This window comes from Anarrhichthys ocellatus, unplaced genomic scaffold (assembly GCF_004355925.1).
Source record: "Anarrhichthys ocellatus isolate YVR2014 unplaced genomic scaffold, GSC_Weel_1.0 scaffold18, whole genome shotgun sequence".
NCBI lineage: Eukaryota > Metazoa > Chordata > Actinopteri > Perciformes > Anarhichadidae > Anarrhichthys > Anarrhichthys ocellatus.
In genome coordinates this window covers 2601924-2613983 of record NW_022280048.1, presented here as the reverse complement: position 1 = coordinate 2613983, position 12060 = coordinate 2601924, and the positions used below count along the sequence as shown (strand labels likewise).

Genomic DNA, 12060 nt, shown 5'->3' with positions numbered 1-12060 from the left:
GATGAAACATCAGACACCCTCTCAGTTTGCACAAAAAACTCAAACAGGCTTCCTCTCGCTGGTCATTGTTCATCAGATCCATGGAACGAGCACAGCAGACCGACTCCCAACGGACGCTGCTGTCAACAAAACCAGGTACAATTTGTGTTTTTTTTACTTTAAACTTAAACTACTTGATCTGTGAGTTGATTACATATTATAAACTGCTACTGACTAAAATGTTTTCATGAATTCAGTAATTTCTTAAAATATATGAACCTATTTATCCAAAGTGTGGAATGTTTGCAGCCAGTTTTTTTTGTGGTTAAAATAATTGTGTATTGATAAAGAGGAAAACAGCATATAGAGTTGTGCAAAATAAAACCATTATAAAATATGTATATTGTAGTTACTACCATTATATATTACGTATCTTTTTTTTTTCTTCTTTTTCTTACAGACTATTCTCTTCTGATGCATCATTTTCCTTCATCATTAAAGCAGCAGAGTAACTCCCACCAAGAGGTGTGCAGACGTTTAGCAGCAGTTTTCCAGCTAAATGCATTGCTGTATATGTAAACCAAAAGTGCTCTATATATTCAGTGCATGTATGTTGTGTGGCGGGTGATGCATGTCACACATATTGCGAGTGTGTGACATGTGAGTGTGTGAGCAGGTGGTGCATGTTGTCGCGGTGGTGTGTCTGTGCTGCTGCTGCTGCTGCTGCTGCGCTCATGGCCCAGAGGAGGGCTGCTGGGGGCTGCTGCTGCTGCTCCAGGGCGCCCATGAATGAAGACAATGCCCGTTTCTGCCTGCTGGCCGGGCTCATCCTGGTCTATTTGTTGTGCGGAGCGGCCATCTTCTCAGCCCTGGAACACCCCTTTGAGCTGCGCGCCCGCCGCCTCTGGAAACAGCAGCTGGACAACTTCACCCAGAGATACAGGGTCAACCTGGGGGCCTTGCACACTCTGCTGCGGCAGTACGAGGAGGCAAACGGAGCTGGGATCAGAGTGGACGCGCTGAGGCCCCGCTGGGACTTTTCTGGAGCTTTCTACTTCGTGGGCACAGTGGTCTCCACTATTGGTAAGCCTTTAAGCTTTTTTTTTTGTCTTTCTAAGATGCCAATTCAAAAGTTCTTAGATTATTCTTATGAGATACCAACTCGTACTGTTTATCATCCTTGACCTTTTAAACTTTTTATTTTGTGTCTCTTCTTTAGGCTTTGGCATGACCACACCGGCGACCATAGCTGGAAAGATATTCTTAATCTTCTATGGTCTCATCGGCTGTGCTGCCACCATTCTCTTCTTTAACCTCTTCCTGGAGAGGATCATCACAATGTTGGCTTACATCATGCGCTGGTGCCATGAGCGTCGGCTCAGGTGTGCTGGAGTTTGGGTGGTGTCGAGCAGGGAAGAGTCCTCCGGCGAGGAGGACAGCCTGGAAGGCTGGAAACCATCAGTCTATTATGTGATGCTGATCTTGGGTGTGGCATCGGTTGTGATTGCGTGCAGCGCCTCCACTCTGTACAGCCCCATGGAGAACTGGAGCTACGTGGACTCCCTCTACTTCTGTTTTGTGGCCTTCAGCACCATCGGCTTCGGGGACCTGGTGAGCAGTCAGAGACAGCAGTACGATTCTCAGGAGGCCTACCGACTCGGGAACTGCATTTTCATCTTGATGGGGGTGTGTTGTATCTACTCACTCTTCAATGTCATTTCTATTATCATCAAGCAAACTCTAACCTGGATTGTGGGTAAACTGGTCTGCTCGGGGCGGCACCAGTCCTGCTCCTGCTCTAGAACCGGGTGCCGGTGGTTCTGCTGCCCCTGCCTCAAGAAGAAAAATCACAACCGCGTGCGTCCGCTTGCACACCTCCGACAGAAACGCTTAAAACGCAACACCGTGCGGCCCATCTCGTCCCACTTTCCCGCAGGAAGACACCGCTACATGGACGGCTCGGTGGAGACCGTGTGCGACAGCGAGACGGACGCAGGTGCGGCCGCCGATGGGGTGCACGTGGGCCGTCGTCTGTCAGGAGAGATGATCTCTGTCAATGAGTTCATGGTGTCCAACAAGGTGTCTCTGGCACTGCTACAGAAGCAGCTGAGCGAAACGGCTCACCAGGGCCCACGGCAAAGCTACAGCCATCAAAATGGATTCTCCGGGGGTGTGGGGGCCTTGGCCATTATGAACAATCGCCTACAGGAAACCAGTGTGGATAGGTAGCACGAACGAGATGTCATTCTTGTGTACATTGCTTTGGGCTCTCTATGATGGAGCCCTAATTCCAAACTATTTTCTTGTCCAAAATACAACTCTACATACGTATGCTCATTTATGACTCAGAGAAAGTCAACAATTTATCCTCAGTGTGACCAAACCAAATTCTGTGACCGGAATAATTACCCTAATTTGAGCATTTTTCAATGGAAGTCTATGCGGATAATAGCAGACCTCCAGCGGGGATTCTGGACATCCAATAATTGATCACATTTTCTTCTGTGTAGAGAAAGAGAGCAAAAAGCCTGAATACAATTTAAAGAATTTAACATCACTGTGAGGAGGGGTCTGATGTCCTGAAGTGATTGGCTCATTCAAAAGCAATCAGATGAAAGAAGCAGTGAAGGACCACTTAGAAGGGGACAGCTGATTTAAGAGTGCTGCACATGTCCTCTGAGCTCCTGATAAATATGGTTGTGTGTGTGAGGTGGTAGTCAGTATTAGTGAACATGCAGACATAAATATATCTACAGTCTCCTCTTAGATAACTAGCTGCTTATACAGCATAACACATTTGAATTGTGGTTGAAACAGAGCTTCTCAAACGCACCGCAGGAGCTCACCAACACGGAAAAAGAGACATTTTAATCTGTCGTTTGCTCACAAGTCGGCCATCTCGTTTCATCAACGCATGTCATTGAAATTCTTAGTAATCATGAAATAGCGCTGAGATCCGGGGTTTTCAATAGAGCACATCCAATCAAACGAGGCCTAGAGGACGTCCTTATGACAAAAGTGCTTATAGTCGCAGGATCACATCATCAGAGCAGAGAAGCAAGATTCAGGCTCTCCTCTGCTAGCTGGAGGAGATCCTTTACTATGCAAAAAAACATAAACATGTTAATCCATTTTGTATCATTCTGTATCATCTACAGTTTTTCATCAGTGCATGGGAGGGTGATTGTGGGGAGAAAAGCGACAAACATCCTCCATTTTCCTCTGTGGTCACGCTTGATGAATTGTCTAAATTGCTAATTTGAGAACAATGAGAAAAAACAGTTCTTTAGGGAGTTATTGTGGGTAAAAATACCGCAAGTAGTCAATTAAATATTCTTTATTTAGGTTTAAAACAGTCATGACTCCTAACATGTAATGTCTATACACAGAAGATTACTCACTGAATAATAAAACAATCCAATATATGATGCGGATTAAATGACCCATCCTGAAACTGACCCGGTCTGATGCTGTTTGTTTTATCTTTGCTATATAAAAGATGAATAAGGCAGCACAGTACATATCATCAAACTTATGGAAAAAAACACATTTCACATACACTGTATTGATTCAAATGTTTACAAATATGGTTATATGAATATAGAAAGAATTATATTATAAGAAATATAGGCGTAGAACTTATTCACGGAAAATAGATTTTGATCGGTCAGTAAATACAGATTTTAGGGTATTTGGCCAATTTTGGGATGCTTTTAGTTCAGAACTTGTTCACAATGCAACCGTTACATGCTGTATAGATCTTTAGATAATAATCTAATTATTTGAACACATAACTCATAACATATCACATAACTTCACTGGGCGAAGTGGATCTAATTCTACATGTTTAAAGTAAACACAAGTTGTAGAAGTAAACACCTTTTCAAAAAAAGGTTTCGATTTTGTGTGAAATGTATCTTTTCTTGACTGTGTATGCGTTGAGATTTAAATAGCAGAATTAAACATTTCATTAGTGTTTATTTGCCTGTCACTTTTTTGCCATGATGAAAATGCTAAATTTGTGCACCCCCATCAGCTGCCCAGCTGCTAGCACTGTTAGCGCTCCCTGTTAAAGCAAATGGATATATGTGAGCTTTTGGGCTAGCAACAACCCATTTTTCCTTCCTTATTTTTAAAACATCTTCTTAAAAATACAACTCTACATACATATGCTCATTTATAATTTCATCCAATGTACAATGTATAATTTCACAGCTGGTTGTTATTCAGTTTTACAGTCATTTGAAAGTGTCATCTGTATTTTCTGTTCACTGAATATGAGGCAGAGGTTTGTTGCTGGATCGTGTCTCTGAGTAAGTTTTACAAAATCTCCTTCTTGTATAAATATAAAATGTATTAGGCTTTATTAGATCTATTTTGCATTGTATTTGTTATGACAAGATGCTGTTTGCTAGTATGATGTAAACAAACACCCCTGTCTGTTCAACATCTCCCTTTTTGTCAAAGTGCACACATGAAAGAAAACAGTTTTAATAATATTGATATTAATTACAGTCCTTCCACGGATCCTTGGAGAACAGCCCGGCTTCTCAAGAGCCTCCCAGGCCCTGGACAGACAGGCAATGGAGAGAATAATGGTGAATATACTCTCCATGCTGAAGGAAATAACATGTCTTCTACTGGTTAGAATGGGACGGTGTGTAGTTTGTACTCACATTTGGTAGCATGGGCTTGTGGGTCTTTCTTTGTTGATAGTAGGCAGAAATAATGCAGTTCCTTCTGCAACACACAAGTAACAAGGTGTAATTTCACAATACAGGGAACACACACACTGACATGTTTTGTGTCTCTTACTTGCTCTGTATGCCTCCACCTGGTGGTAACCCGGGGATGTCGGTGGATGCGAGGACTGTGAGGACAGACAGCAGGTCAGGTTCCTCCCCTCTGACGCACAGCTCAGCATAAATCTCTTTTAGATATTAAAAAGATAAACATGGAAGAAAAAAAACTTGTAAGCACATTTGGAAGTTCCTGCATCAACTACTTCAAGTTTTAAAATATTCTTAAAGTCTTAAATAATAGGGCTTGGCGTTATTCTGTGTTTTTAATATTGTCAACAAACAAATCAACCGTGAAAAGTCCAAAACCAACAATCCCTTTGAACGTGTCTCAATAATTTCAGCCCTAAACCTATTGGTGCTGGCTGAAGACATAATCTGCCAAAACAGCTGGGCCCTGTAGATTTGAACAAACATTACTCAAACAGTGCGTTTTATGCTGCTTAATACACCTTTGGTGTTCTAGCGAGCATTTGCCACATTTGACAGTATTCTGTATGTGGGATTGACTCAAAAAATAAACTACAGTACCCATGTTCATGGTGATGAAGGAACATGTCACCCAGTGCAACAGTGGGGCTCACTGATATGCTTTTGGGCAACAATGGAGATCTATGGCAGAGAGGAATATTCTATACCAGAAACGTATCAAATGTCATAGTCTTGTACTTTAAAGGGTTAAACCAGAGTATTAGTAAAAGAGGGGCTTTGACTGTTTTCCCATCAACTATGAGTCTGATGACAGATACGTCTCTGGGGTCACGGGGCTATATTTCTGGGGTTCCGGTGTAGACAGCGGATATCCAGGCCAAGACTCCCTTTACCATGCCCTGCTCAATGTCGACAGTCCGATTAGCAACTTGAGATGCCAGACTGGAGTTCGAGTTGAGTGACGACATGTACGACCAGATGGCAGGTAGCCAGTTTACAAGCTAATTTAAACAAATAAAAAGCGGATTCATCGTCAGACGATAGCTGTTGGGTTCCTAGATTGCATTTCGGGCCAACGTGTTCCAGCTCTTTTGCCCTCCATGCGGACTGTTTACCTGCATTCAACCAAAGTCTGGTTCGGTCAAGACTGCTCGGACAATACAAACGGAAAACAAGAACTCTTCTGATACCAAAATCTTGTCCCGTTGCCTACAGAGTCTTTATGTGAATGCAGAATTCAGCATATGAATGCAGAATGTGTTCAAAGAGATTCCTTTTGCATTAGAATGAATTGAACCACTGCAGGTACAGAAGAGGTCCATCTCAGTGTGCTTGAACTGCAAATCTCAAGAAAACCGAGAAGTATCAACATCAAACCGTGCGTTGACAAAAATAAGTGCCTCACATGACAGTGCCTGTATGGATATCAATATTGCTCACACACACCTGCTACTTTGGACTCCAGCAGGTCCCCCAGTTCAGCCTCCTGGTGTAATGCCTCTGCTGACAGCTGGGGGGCTCCAGGGAAGCACAGCAGGATGATGCTGATGTTGTCCAAGCTGCCCTGTGGAGCACAGCGATATCAGCAGAGGTGAGTAATGACGGTTGACCTTACAAATGTCAACATCTGATACATTGCTACATCCTGGGGCGAAACAGTCTTAGAGATGGATCACTTTCACCTCAAAGTCACCTCACAGGCGCATCGGAGCAGAAACAAAATGTAAATGGAGCGTGGAAGAAGCGGTGACATTTTGAGGTCATTGTGCGCACCAGAGCTGAAGCCCTGTTACATAACAGAGGGACATGATGGACGTGACGCCCCAAACAGAGTGCAGCATGGATGTTAGCATGTGCACATGTCGTCCATGCTTATCCTGATGTGTTTATATAAGAAAGCGCAACATAAACAATGAACCATATTTATTTTATTGATTTCCTTGAGGTTCTGTGAAACCTGGTTTTAAATAAAGGATGAGTTTATAGAGGGAATTTGTTTCACTTACTGAGGTAGAAGATATGCATCTATTAAATCATGGGCACAACGTAACACTGAAAAGCCTAAGTGGTCTTGACGAGCTAATTCCCTTATTCTACAGATTAGTTACTGTATAGTGAAACATGTCCTGAAATCCAGCAGTTATAACATCAGTGGAGATGGCTGTTATCAGATAATTATTCTCCCTCACTGGTCTGAAAATATTCATTATTTTTAAGGACTGTATAAGACGAGCAATTGTATTTTCTTGAACATTAACCTTCAATCTTCTGCACTCTCAGAGCGAGAGAAAGAGCTGAAATGAGTCCTCACAGGAACCGAGAATAATCCCGTCTAACCGGTTCTGACCCTCATGCAATCTATTTTAAGGTGGTATCTCACACTATTATACACATTTAACCACAGCCATAGTCTAAATGGGACTGAGCCAAAGCTCACAGAGGTCAGAGCTGCTTTTTGTTAATCTGGTTCACTTCCATACGGGCATGAACACGTTTAAAGTGGCTTTAATCATTTTCACAATGGATCACATTGAAAGCGGTCGCTCATAGTGACAACCCCACAGAGTTAACCTCACCTGTACAGAGCATTTTAGCGTCTTTCAGCTAATAGTTTTGTTCTTCAGCACGCAACTTTATTGTTTTAGATCTTTCTCACTGCTCTCGTTTGTGTATTTGTCAGATGCATGGCAGAGTTCACCAATTTAAACTTAAATCAGAAGATGTTCTCAGTTTCATCGCAGTAGACGGCGTATACAAAACACCTAAATCTCACCATATTACATAGATTCTCACCAAGTAGAATTTAACCCTTTTATCTTTATGAACAAGTCATTTCCATACAGTATGTAGAAATAAAATACCAGACCAACAAGTCATCAGACCATTTATATACAAAAGAAGAATGAGAGGATCGAGTACATTCCCCTGTGGTCCTCCTTACAGGCATTACCCCTTCAAAGCTGTTGGATAAAAAATTAAGATATAAGAAAAAGGTGCGACTGAAGCACGTTTTTTGAAAAGCCTGAGTGAAAGTCATATAGAAGATTGATTGTGATTTATTTGGTGTGTGTTCAATTAATCAAATCGAAACTGTTCTCCTTCATAAAGCTGTAATCTTAAAAAAAAAACTACTGGAACGACCTCGTCAGCTTTCAGATCAAGCCAAACCGACTCAACACAGTCACAGTTTACGGGATTATGTTATTACGTGAAATCCACTGACCATTAAAAATGATACAACACAGTTTTATACTGATGTTGTGTTTTGTGTTTCTAATCGGATAAAATGATTTGGCAGTTAAACTGAACATGTAGAAATGCATTGAAAAGGTCAAGATGACACGTTCACATGGTTCTGACCTTATAGAGACAGAGGTCAATGACTTGGGTGCAGACATCCCTCAGGTCAGTGCAGACACTCAGCCGGTTGTGGATGAAGGCGCACAGGTCCTCGTTGCTGATGATGTCCCACACCCCGTCACAGGCGAGCACCAGGAACTCATCTGCTGGTGAGCGCTCCACCACGCACACCTCTGGCTCTGGTGATACCATCTGCTGGGTGGGCGTCCGGTTCTCCGCTCCCTTGTAGCTGAAGTCCCCCAGACCACGGGACACGGCCAGGGAGCCGTTGATCCGTTGGATGGACACAGAGCCGCCCGCACTCTCAATGCGCTCTTTCTCCAGAGGACTGTAAGGTTTGTGGTCTTCGGTGGAGAAGCAAACCTGGCCAGACCGGCACAGCACGGCCCTCGAGTCTCCACAGTTGGCGAAGTAGATGTAATACGGCGAGATGAGGGCGGCCACCACGGTGGTACCACCCCTCTCCCAGCCTTCTCGACGTGCCGCGGAGTGCAGGTGCTTGTCTGTTTGCAGGAAGCCCTCCATGATGGCTCCTTTGACCCTGTCAGGGTCATCCTCTGCTCCCATCCCACCTGTTTGCACAAACAAGATATAATGTTGGAATACTTTGTGTTTTCTGGATTTTTTTGCAGAATGCAATGAGGAATGATAACGGGGAAAAACTGTTTCAAGATCAAACTAAAACATAGGTGAGCATCACATGCAATTATAAAAGACAACAACACTTCCCACCACTGATCAAATCTTTTTGTATTCGTTCATGCACATCTTTCACCTGTGGTTAGGATCTGACCCAGAAGGTGCTGGGAGCAGTACTGTGCCACAGTGCTGCCTGCGTGACCATCGAACACAGCGAAGAAGCTCCAGTCGGCCAGTTCTCCACCCAGCTGTGGCACACAGTTGTGGAAGTCCTCCATGTTGGCCCTCCAGCCCTGCATGCTTCCCAGGGCGTAGGTAAGGCCCCAGCGGGCGCAGCCCTCCTCGGTTAGCTTGTCCAGGACTGGCCGGTCCAGGTAGGGGCTAGGAATGACCTCCTCCCTCTCAGCGTCCCCTGGCTGCTCTCCCTCAGCTGCTCCTCCACGGCCCCCTTTGAAGAAAGAGCTGACCCTCTTCTCTGTCTCTTTCACCAGCTGCCGCATAAACGCAGGCATCTCCACGCTGCCCTTCCTGGCTGTCCTCATGGCTTTTCTGCCCAGCTGATGTGGGTGGAATCTTCTTTTATCCCTTCCTCTGTGTTTGTGGCTGGGACGAATGGCGGAGCTGGGCCTGATGCTGGGCCTGTGCAGTGTCTGCGTATAGCCCTGCCGCTCCAGGGCTCAGAGCATGGCCGCCTGAGCTGATAGATGCTCTCAGTGCTGGCTGCTCACCCCCCTCTCTCTGCTCATCTCCTTCCTCTCCTCTCTCCTCTCTGGAGACCTCACTGATCAGTGCTCTCTCCTCCACTCATCCTGCCTCTCTTACTTGTTCTCTCCTCTGCGCTGCTGTGATTTCGCCCTCTTTCTCACTCTTTCATAGCTCTTCCCTCCTTCACCAGCTCCCCCCTTGTTATTTTTTCCTGCTTCCTCTGTGATTGGCTGGCTATTTATGTGCACCAATCCCTGCTTAGCTTGCATTGCCACTGTCTTGTTATGAGTTCACCCTCTCTCACCATCCTCCTATCTGGACCTCTGCCCCTCCCACATGTTTGGTAATCTGAGCGTGTGATCGGTTGGGATTATGGGCTGCCACCACAGTGGATTACAGGACTGTCGGCCCTTCAGCACACAGTGAGTTACTGATGGTGGAAAGAAGAGACAAGGGACAGAAGGTTTATTTTCACAGGTTTATGCACACAGATGAGCCCTTTAAACTGATACTACACTTGTATACATTAAACATGGTGACAGTGCATGTTAAATGTCAGATTGGACTCAGGGTTGGAGTGTTTTTGTATTATCATATATTATTATTATTATAGAGTTATAGTTATATTCTCACTTTAATACTTTTATGGCAGATCTTTTTTTATTCTGGAATTTAATGTGGCAATAAAGCAAAATTTGCTGCAGGCCAGATGTGGTTCTCAATCATTGGTGTAAAATGATAAGTCGTTTGTCGAAACTATTTCTAAAATAAAAGTGCAAATAAAATAATATAGTTAGCCACAAATCGATATCTTTATAGAGACAAAAAAAATGGAAACTTGAGTGGAGCTAAAGGGGGAAAGTATGCTGCATGTTTGCTGTTTATTTAATTTTGAAGATATCAAAAATGTGACTTTGGTTTTGCATGATTATGCGTGTCACCACAACACGGCTTACAGCAGTTTTTTTGGCCCCATTCACCAAATAAACTGCTTAACTCGGTGGAGTCAGCCAGGATGAGATCACTGCTGTCTGTAATTCTCCCCGTACTTTGATTTTGGGGCTGACACTCTGCCACAGTGGTGCTGATGGGACCAGGCAGGAAAGGATGGAGAAACAGTTTTAAACAGTTAATCAAACTCACTCGTCATGGTGGTGTTAAAGCAGCTTTTCACACTTTATAAGATCTATGGTTAACTCACGTTTAAGACATTTTAATGTTTTGCCATTCTATATAAAATATGTCTGTAGATATCCCTCTCGTGAATTTTAAAGCTTTTAACAGTCTTAAAAAAGGTGGTTGCTAACAAGTGGCTAAATGAGACGTCATCACACCAACTAGTGTGCCTTTACAGCCTCGTTGTGTGTACTCTCGCTCAAGAGACCATGGTGTAGTTTGCTCATGTTTCTGCCGATTGCATTTACGCTTAAAAAAATCATGTGGTGATCATTTGTGAATGTGATCTTGCTGAACAAAACGTGTTGGTATCATAAACTTGCGTTTATCACAGATCTTATTTTCTGCAATATTCTGTAAAATGACAAACAGGTCAGTGCATTCTATTATATTTTACAGTTGGGTTGCATGTTTAATTCGTCACACACTTTTAGATATGCAGCCTCAATGGAAGACATTTGGGAAAAACAGGAACGTTATTCAGACCAGCTGAGACTCTTTTCTGTGTTGAAGCTCAGGATGTTTTTTCTCATCACCAGTTACATTGTATTTAAGGTTGATGATTGTTGAAAGTAGACAACATATTTGTAATTCAATGGCCTCTTTATTTTCATTATGAACTCCTTGAAAATTCATGAAGTGTGATTTACACTTCCCCAAAATATTATTGTCTCTGATCGTCGTCATGTTTTAATCCTTTTTGATTTGTATTTTCTTTTGTTACAAAATTAACGGACTGACAGACGACTCCCTTTCATCAGTGTGAGTCATGATGTGGCTTAAAGCTACAGTCGGTACCTTAAATAAAAATAACTTTTTGTCATATTTGTTCAAACTGTGACTATACCCCAACAGTAGTACAAGACAAAGATAATCTGAAATATATAATATAGTTCTCATAAAAAAAGTAATATTATGGTATACCATTAACATACTACACTATGACTTTTTTCGTCCTGCTGTACTTTGACATTTTTCAACATGCTATACTTCAATATACTATATTATGACTTATTTAGACATACAATACTATAATCTTTTTTAAAGACTTTTTTAATTACTATACTTTGACTTATTAAAGTACTATACGCAATTTAATTACTTTTTTTTCAAAATGATTGTCTAGAACTTTTTTCCAATGCTTTTTTGACATAATATACTCTGAAAATGTCATGTCTGTTTCATACTGTTCTTTGCTTTTATTATGAGATAGATATATAGAGATATATATATATATATACATATACATATATATATATATACACATATATACACATATATATACATATATATATACACATACATATATACACACACACTGTATATACATACATATACATACAGTGTATATATATATATATATATAAATATTTATTTATATATATATATATATATTTATTTATATATATTTATTTATATATATTTATATATATATATATATTTATATATATATATTTATATATATATATAT

General features: G+C 42.0%; 2 protein-coding genes across 2 annotated transcripts; one reads left to right on the top strand and one right to left on the bottom strand.

Moving 5' to 3' along the window:
* The first annotated feature begins 705 nt into the window (after window positions 1–705).
* kcnk12l (potassium channel, subfamily K, member 12 like) lies at window positions 706–4514 on the top strand. Its single transcript, XM_031856977.1, has 2 exons — window positions 706–1062; window positions 1199–4514. The coding sequence occupies exons 1-2, from the start codon at window positions 714–716 to the stop codon at window positions 2206–2208; spliced, it is 1359 nt and encodes a 452-aa protein (XP_031712837.1). The 5' UTR covers window positions 706–713; the 3' UTR covers window positions 2209–4514.
* ppm1nb (protein phosphatase, Mg2+/Mn2+ dependent, 1Nb (putative)) lies at window positions 3301–9574 on the bottom strand. The gene is made up of 6 exons (XM_031856978.1): window positions 8845–9574; window positions 8070–8641; window positions 6156–6273; window positions 4795–4909; window positions 4656–4719; window positions 3301–4547 (listed from the first exon to the last, which is right to left on the bottom strand). Exons 1-6 carry the CDS (start codon window positions 9248–9250, stop codon window positions 4530–4532), a joined length of 1293 nt encoding a protein of 430 aa, XP_031712838.1. The 5' UTR covers window positions 9251–9574; the 3' UTR covers window positions 3301–4529.
* Between the last annotated feature and the right edge of the window lie 2486 nt (window positions 9575–12060).

What these genes read in the sequence shown, in the direction of transcription:
- kcnk12l (XM_031856977.1), top strand. Translation starts at nt 714, where the DNA reads ATGGCCCAGAGGAGGGCTGCTGGGGGCTGCTGCTGCTGCTCCAGGGCG. An exon ending in CACAGTGGTCTCCACTATTG is followed by an intron (nt 1,063 to 1,198) that starts GTAAGCCTTTAA and finishes TCTCTTCTTTAG; the next exon opens with GCTTTGGCATGACCACACCG.
- ppm1nb (XM_031856978.1), bottom strand. Translation starts at nt 9,250, where the DNA reads ATGAGGACAGCCAGGAAGGGCAGCGTGGAGATGCCTGCGTTTATGCGG. An exon ending in TTGACCTCTGTCTCTATAAG is followed by an intron (nt 6,274 to 8,069) that starts GTCAGAACCATG and finishes TGTGCTCCACAG; the next exon opens with GGCAGCTTGGACAACATCAG. An exon ending in GGTGGAGGCATACAGAGCAA is followed by an intron (nt 4,720 to 4,794) that starts GTAAGAGACACA and finishes TGTGTGTTGCAG; the next exon opens with AAGGAACTGCATTATTTCTG.